At 47.8% G+C, this 8,131-nt stretch overlaps 1 protein-coding gene across 5 annotated transcripts in view; it reads right to left on the bottom strand.

Annotated features, from left to right (window-relative positions):
• Positions 1-44: 44 nt before the first annotated feature.
• Positions 45-8,131, bottom strand: part of TMEM94 (transmembrane protein 94) — a 41,702-nt gene continuing 33,615 nt past the window's right edge. For all 5 annotated transcript variants that reach the window (XM_072351875.1, XM_072351874.1, XM_072351873.1 and 2 more), the window contains 10 exons: positions 7,793-7,901; positions 7,076-7,265; positions 6,485-6,562; positions 5,993-6,078; positions 5,337-5,418; positions 4,873-5,027; positions 4,443-4,537; positions 3,463-3,556; positions 3,049-3,219; positions 45-2,352 (listed from right to left, as the gene is read on the bottom strand). In XM_072351875.1, coding sequence (XP_072207976.1) covers positions 2,280-2,352; positions 3,049-3,219; positions 3,463-3,556; positions 4,443-4,537; positions 4,873-5,027; positions 5,337-5,418; positions 5,993-6,078; positions 6,485-6,562; positions 7,076-7,265; positions 7,793-7,901 — 1,133 coding nt within the window. In that variant the 3' untranslated portion in view covers positions 45-2,279. The remainder of the gene's footprint in view (positions 2,353-3,048; positions 3,220-3,462; positions 3,557-4,442; positions 4,538-4,872; positions 5,028-5,336; positions 5,419-5,992; positions 6,079-6,484; positions 6,563-7,075; positions 7,266-7,792; positions 7,902-8,131) is intronic.

The raw sequence follows: 8,131 nt of genomic DNA, 5'->3' as shown, positions 1-8,131 counted from the left end.
GATCCAAGAGACCAAATTGCTAAGGGAAAGGTTACTGCGTGGGAGAGCCACGCAGCGCTGGGAACATTTGCCGAAGGCTCAGAAAAAACTGGGAGAAAGTGTCAGGGTCGGATTCTGGGAGCACCGAGTTTCAGGCTGTTCCTACAACAGAGGTCAGCTGTGCTAACTGTGACCCTACGGCATGACCATGACCAACCACGCACACTCGTAGCTCCTCACTTTGCAGAGTGCAGACTCCATCCTGCATTCACTGGGTGTGTTATCCAAGACAGTAATTTATTGCTGTTCATATACCGGATGCGTGTGTGTTAGGGTTTGTTTCTTTTTTTAATACAAGTTTTAATACAAATCAAATATTTTTACATACATCCCCCAAAAATGTAATATAAAATATACACCATTTAAAAACATCTTGATGTAGGAAACTTCTTCCCGAAGCCGTTCACTCTGGTTCTCAGGTGCCTTAAAGGGTAGAGGGAGGGGGGGCAATGTCAGACCAGCCTAAAGGCTCCCTTGCTCTGCCTTGGCTCTGCCCAAGTCTAACACAGGAGGGAGGATGCAGAACAGTAACTTCTGTTGATCACCCACAGAAAGAAACCTTGGAGGCGCCACCTCTCATGGAAGGTGCTGCCAGCAGGAAGTCCTGGTAGCTGCTGCCTTTTGTCACCCACAAGTTCAGTGGCGCAGAGCGAGAGAAGGTCTGGGCGGCAGGCAGGCATAGCATAGAGCAGCTCGGTGCTGCCTCTGCCTGCAGCTCAGCTTGGCCGTGGAGAAGATAGTGCCCCTACTTGCCAGCCAGCCCCGGCATCAGAGATGCCGATTTCTCAGTTGCCGGTGATCTGGAGCTTGCATTTAATGAGTTAAGTGAAAGAAGCAGCTTGTTCTCTCTGAGCCAGGATAGGAGTGAAGGAAGAGCTCAGCTCAGGTCAGCTCATCTGGAAAAGGCTGACCTAGTATTGCTGCATTGCATGTGAGCAGCCCTGCCTTTCCACACTGAGCTAATGGCTCCCTATTCCATGCAACCCTACCAGCAGCAAAGAGCCTGAGCAGCCCCTCTCCAGCTGTAAGAATATGGTCCACTGCCCCCTGACACCCATACCGGGCCTCCAGCAGCCTCACTCTGTCCCCAGCGCTCAAAGGCTGGCTGTACTCCAGTTCAGCTCCTCTGCTAGATCCACAGCAATAAGGGTATTGCTTAAGGACAAGCACTGTGCATGCTCCCTGTTTTTGCTGAAATGTAAGGAAGATAAGGTGGAGCAGCAGGTAGGGCTGGGGATCCCAGCCAGTGCCCTGCCTGCCAGGGAAGGACCAGCAGCCTTGTGTTAGCCTAGGACACCACAGGGAAACAGCAGCTGTGCACTGTAGTGTTAATACTGGAAGCAAAACCAGGATTTGTCAGGTTTAACCAGTTTTAGAACATGGAAGCGAGTCAACATCTCCATGAGCTGTAAATATTTCAGTAGGCAAGCCTATGTGCTCCTGCATAGTCCTCCTAAGTCCCTGTGCTCTGCAGAAGTAGAGTTCAACTCGGCTTTTCTTAAAGCCCTGTCCCATTCATCTCTTGAAGCACTAACAGTTGGCATGCAGCTACAACAACGCTAAAGGGTAGGCCTGGCCATGACAGATGAGGGGCTTTCCTAGCATGGTAGCAGAGTTCCTTCCCAGTATCCCTTTGTGCCAGGTGAGAGCTGGACGTCACATTCCCACAATACTCTCAAGAGCAGCAGGAGAGATAGCTGAGAAAGGTAGCTGAGGGCATGCGCAGGCATGCACACACATGCATCATCCAGGAAAGCAAGCAGAGGGAAAAAAATGGGTTCCAATAGAAGTCTCTTGCCTTAGCAGCCCTGTAACTCCCCTTCTGGCCCTAGATTATCCTATCAGGTAAAAATAAAATTAAAAAAAAAAACAACAAAAAAACAACAAAAAACATTTGCTAACCCAGAACAAAGGAGTCAGTTGATTTCAGCATCACCATCATTCTAACAAAAACCTCTACTAATAAATAAATAAAGGAAGAGCAGCCTGAACAGCCAACAGAGCTTGCAGGCTCCCTTCAGAGCAACTTGGCAGGCCAGAGAGAGACTGCACACCTACTGGGGGATCCCAATAGCAGAGCCCTGCCTGAGCCTCCCCTGAAAGGCGCTGACGCAGTTTTGCAAGGAGGCAGTCTGGTTTGTATGTGTGAAAGGAAACTTCCTGAGCCTGTGAGCAGCTGTTCTCCCCTTGCAGGATGTTGCTGTGTGACCCTGATCTCAGGGAATTGAAGTTGAAAGGGTTTAAAATGGTGAATTCATCCCCAACTTTGTTTCAAACTGCAACTTCTGCCTCTTCTGGTAACGGACCCGGACCCTGGAGGAGACAGGAAAAATAGCAGAGTCAGCACATGGAGGGGCAAAAGGCAGAGCTGCCCCACTGCAGTTCCGGAGCTGCGCAGCTTTGAGAAGCAGCGGAACCCCTGGCCATGGACCACGAACCCCCTTCCATGAAGAGAAATGGAAGCTGTACCCCAATCAACATTCCCTGCAATCCCTACTGCCTTTCCCCGCCAACTCCCTTTCCTGAATCAGTGCTCATTAGTGTTAACTCCCAGCTCTAGCTGCTCCCTGTACTAGGTAGAACTTTGCCTGCCAATTCTTGTTTTCTGCTACTTCCCATGGAAATGCATCCCACAATCCAGGCACTGTGTGAAGACGTTGTTTCCTCTACCGTGATTCAATGCTTCCCTGTCCCTGCTGGGACAAGATATAGAGAACAGCCCTCTTCAAGCCGCTTCTGGCATTTCACAGATCTCCCCCACACTGGTGAGAGATCAGGGATTTTGGTCTCACTTTCCCTGCCCTCTTCTGACCCTCTTTCCTCCTCTGTACTTCCTCTCTGAGAGGTGGAACATGAGCTTGCACACAACTGCCAGGTGATTTACACAATGCAATCACCTTTTCCTTTTTATTCTCTGCCTGTTCTCTGTATATTATTGCTCTGCAGCTCAAGACTAAGCTGCAGTAAGGATCCAGCCCTCTGTCTGCATCTTCCCTACTACTCCCATACCTTATTTCATGCAGCTTGACAATCTCATTGATGATAACCACCAGGATCAAGGAAAGAAAACCCAGGAGCCATGAGACTGGAGAGATGGAAATGTACTTGAAAGTCAGCGGAGAACTGAGGTTTTCCCAAAGCTTCAGGTCCAGCAGGGTCTGTGCTACTTGCCCCAGTAATCTAAGATCATAAACAGACACAGCAAGTTCTCAGCAGAGCTAACAGACTTTCCAGGATTCAGGCCCAAATAAACTATCTCCAGATTCACCACAGGGATACTTCACCTTGCGTGCAGTTCAGCAATGCAGAAACAGTGCTTCATGCTACCATTTTTCTGCGTCAGCAATCTGGTACTGGAGAAGGTCTAAAGCCCTCCTCCCATCAGCACTCTGGAATCCCTCATCAGGGTCTGGGGATACTCACACAATAGCTACAGTGAGAGTCCACCACCAGTTGGAGAGGGGGCTCTTCTTCCACAAGGGCTTAGTACGATGGACATGGGTGATGGATATGAAAACTACAGGGGCAGATAAAACAGACTGTTATTTACATTCACACACAGATGCAATGCTTTACGATATACATCAACATCTCTTACTCCAAAGGGGTACAATTTTTATGTTCTTGAAACCAAGCTCTCATTCAAGGTCCTTGAAGGCCAGGCTGCCCACAGCAAATCTAAGTCCCCAAATAAGCAAAGGCAGGCACAGTAATAATACTGCACAGCATTAGATACCAAAGGGATGCCAAAGCTGCTTCTCAGCCTGGTGTGCTTATGGAATACACACCAAAAATTAATCTGTCTCTCAAATCAGGAACATTTCTGTTGACTTGGACACCCTACACATCTCAACATGAAATATTCTACTAATCACCGATGTGCAACATAATGTGGTGGAAAGGGAGCAGAGGCTCTTTAAGAACACAGGAGAGCAGCTGGAGCTACTCTGACAGGCAACCACACAGGTGATAAGCCAGGGCCTGGCTCCCCTCAGCCTGCAGGGCTGTCACAGCTACACCACTGATGTTTGGGAGAAGGAATGGGGCTTCTTTGTAAGATGTAGACAGGAACAGAGGGACTTGTAAGGTGCGACACGTTTCTGAAGAGCTGTAAAACCTTGTTAGTTAATTTACACAAAGACAAAGATGGAGGATGCCTTTCTGATGGAAGAGAATTGGTGCTTCACCAGGCAGGTAAAAGACAGAATCAACTCTGAAGGTGCTGGCTTATATTTGTTAGGATGATTTACGGTAATATAAGGGACTTTATGTTTTTGTCAGGAGGCCATTAGAGTCTCTGCTTCTAATGGAGTTTGTGCATAGTGGGGGCACGAGGAGAAACATTATAAGATGCACGTTTTCTCCTAGAACTGGGGAGATGGGTGCTGAGAATAAGGACTCACCTGTGTGTAAAACAATCAGGCCAGCTGTGAGCTTCTGGGCTACAAGAAGAGCATTGGAAAATGTCCCAAACCAGTCAGGAGCACCATGAGCATTGCTAGTAAATGAGAGAACACAAGAAATAAGTTAACGGTAGGAATTTACTGTCTGGCCTGCTTCCTCTAGGGTCATGTTTTGTTTTGACAATTGAGAGAACAAGGTGTAAGATTGGAGTCAGCTTATCACTAGAAAAATGGGCTGTCCTGATACTATGTGACACTGAACGAGGCCAGGTTTTGCCTTAAAGATGCTATTGTCAAGGCTAGGAAGAACACTCATCCCTCTGTAAAGACATTAAGATTGGTTCATGCAAGAGCCTGAAGCTTGTTAGAGAACGATCGCTTCTATCTAGGAACAGCAAGAGGGTTTACAGCGCCAGACTTGGTTCCTCACCTGCGCAGCATAATGGAGGGGCAGGCTGTGAGATTGAGGCTGGTTGTATTCACCTCTTTGCAGGACTCATGCAGTGTGAAACCAAAGCAGATGAGGCAGGAACAGATGGTCACGCTGAATTTCAGTAGGAAGCAGAACAGGAAGTAGTGCTGAGTCTGTGGATAATGGAGAGGCAGTAGAGTAACACAGGCATGTCACTGGCCCAAGGTCCCCAACATGAACTATCAGAGGCTGCAGTACAGATTCTGGATGTTGCACTGTCAATCTGCCATATAGGCATATGGGTAACAAGAAGCTCCCCTTGAGTCCACGCCAGAGTTCTGGTAAGGATCGCTTATGCCACAGATCAGTTTATTGAGTTATTTGGGAAGGCCTATGCTAGCACAGGTCCTCAGCTATGCATCAGTGTGGGGACAAAGAAGAGAAGGAAGGGGGAAAACATTCTTATATGATGGGCCACCTACCTTCTTAGGAATAGAAGTCAAGTTTTTTCCTGTTGCCATGGTCATGATGGAGCTGTGGGGAGGTTTGCCCAGGAGTGAAATGCTGGAAAAAGGAAGGTTAGTTTCTCATTAATAAGTTCAGGCACAAAATCTTCTGCTTTGTGAGCTAACATCTGAAACTAAAGAACCTTCTTGGACTGGAGCATTGGCACTTAAATGGTAAGTACTTGAACTGTGCTTGTATCCCACTCCTTCAGTTGTGTGCTGTTGCAGTTCTCAGGCATGGCAGGAGGAAATGGAGAAAGGCAACTCCCAGATGTGTTATAGGGAGAATTGACTTGTGGTACCTTGGCCTTTGCCTGACACCCTATGCTCTCCATCACACCCCAGACAGAGCAGCAGAATCAGGGTTAGGAAATGATTCTCAGGTGGAAGCTCAAACCATAAGATAAAATAAGCTCTTAGGTAGCATGCAGAGCTTACCCAGCAGTACAAAAATACTCCTATCTGTATTTTCCAACACCCTGTCATAGCAGGCATTGAGACTAATCCTTTGTAGCCTCCTTAGCATGCTGTGGGTGATGTCACTTCCTTTCCTCATAGACATAGCAGGTTGGGAGAGTTGTCTGTGTGGTAGGTAGTTGAAAGCAGGATGTTCCACCCTGCCTCACACTCACCTGAGCAGTGGGTAGCAGAAACAAGAGAGCCACACAATATCTGTGGTACTTAGGATGGGAGGCAGCTGTACCAGGCAGGACAGGAACTAGACAGGAACAGTCCAGAGTGAAGAGTGTGAGCAGTGCTAGGACAGCCCTGTTATCCCCAGGTGCCACCGTCCTCCCACAGAACACTAGTGCAAGCTGATAACTAGTGGGCTGCTGCACAGCTCCTCCTCACTTTTTAGGCTGCTAGGGCAGGTGCTGCAGGGGATGCTTTTCTCCAACAAAAAAATGAGTTGGAGAGAAACTTCTGTAGGAGGATTAAGGAGAAGGGGCAGTGTAGACTGGTGTCTTATAGTCGTTATTGTAACTTTTCCAAACATGTTGTATTAAACTGCCTGCAGGCTATCTCCCCACCGTGTGAGGCTGCTCTACTGCAGCCACCCACTATCTCTGCCAGCACCCCTGTCCTGTGACCTCAATGCTGTCCCCAGTCAGGCCAGGATTCACCTGAATGACGACCAACGTCAACTGGCACTGCAGCAGGAAGAGGAAGCACTTGCGGATCCCATATGTTGCATGCCGGGCCTGGAAGGAAGCACAAACCCTCAGAGCCCTCACTGTGATGGGAGCACTTATCAGCCAACAGCAGGTAGGGGCAGATCATGTGGCCTGCAGGAGAGGAGAGGCATTTTGCCTAGATTCAGATGTCGTGATGGAAGGACAGAATTTAATCAAGGAGTAGGTTTGTTTAAACCTCCTGATTTTCTTGGCTAATGCCTCACTGTAGTATGCATTATTTTCCAGCTAGTGAATCTCAACAAGTTTATGTTTCATTTAGTTTAATTATTTTCTTGTTGTGGTACCAGAGGGCACCATTACCAAGTCATCCTCCATATATTGGACCAGCAGGGTCAGATAGGAAGAATCTTTTGGGAAGAAAAGCACAATGGACAGGAGAAAAGCTAATGTTGGCAGCTCACTGCAGGCAACTCAACAAGAATGCTCACGTGGGCTCTTGGCTTTGCTCCTCATGAGCTGCAGGCAGAAAGGGGTGGGCCAAAGATAGAGAAAACCAGAAAGGGGACATGTCTGGCTCACCTGCTCTATAAGCCTTATAATGCTGGTACTCTCTTCTTGGCGGAAGGACATGGAACAAGGCAGGCTATTCAGATGTCCTGAGAGCTGCAGTGGGGTGAGCTCATCAGAGGCATGACTCATGGTGGTGCTGGTGGCATAGCCAAAGGTCTCCCAGGAGCAGCGGGATGGGTAGAGAGGGTCCAGTGCTATACTGTAAGGACAACACAGGAGCATTAGGGAAAGACCTCATCCCAGAGGAGAAACTGTTCTCTACTGCAGGCCAGCCTGTAAACTTGTGCTGTGCCATGCTGGTAGTGAAGTCCTTAGTTGAGATATGAATTCAGGATCAATCACCCCAGGCTTTCAGTCGTTCTCAGAGAAATAATGAATATATTTGGATGTGTGGCTCAAGGTCAACAAACTGGTTGATCCAGAGGGACACTGCCACTATTTTGTGCAAATGGGAAGCTTTTGCATTTCTATCTGGAGAGCAATATTTCAGCATGCAAGAGTAACAGCCTCCTTTCAAAGACTGATTCCTTGATACAGATTTTTCTCTAAGCAGTCACTCAACTCAAAAATAATGGGATCCCACCCAACACCATTCAAATGTCCCTTATAGTAACACACCCAGCTAACAATGACAGACAAAGCAATCCTCCTGACTGTCCTCAGGTGCGACCCATGGTTGGGCACTGCATAACCCTGAGGCAAAGAGAACTCTGAATCCAGTCCTACCTGATATCGCTTTGCAGGAAGAGGCAGCTGTTCCGAAGGTTGGCAGAGCTCCCCAGACAGCAAGTCACCTCCCCATACTCTTGCATGATCTTAATCATCTCACACATGGCTGCAAGGGGACAAGACAAAGTGCATTATCTCATTAAGCATGTAGGTTTCACACATCCTTTCTAGTCTGGATAGTGAGCAGACAGATTTTTTTTTTTTTTTTTTAAATGACCCCTCCTGGTATTCCTCATGTGTAGTCAGATCCAAAGTCAAAGGGCATGATCATATTGGTAACTAACTGCAGTTCAAGTGCCCTTTTTATCTGCCTACTGAAGGAACTGAGCTGTGATT

The sequence above is a fragment of the Excalfactoria chinensis genome, chromosome 17 (assembly GCF_039878825.1).
Source record: "Excalfactoria chinensis isolate bCotChi1 chromosome 17, bCotChi1.hap2, whole genome shotgun sequence".
Classification (NCBI taxonomy): domain Eukaryota; kingdom Metazoa; phylum Chordata; class Aves; order Galliformes; family Phasianidae; genus Excalfactoria; species Excalfactoria chinensis.
This window is presented reverse-complemented; position numbering and strand designations above follow the sequence as displayed.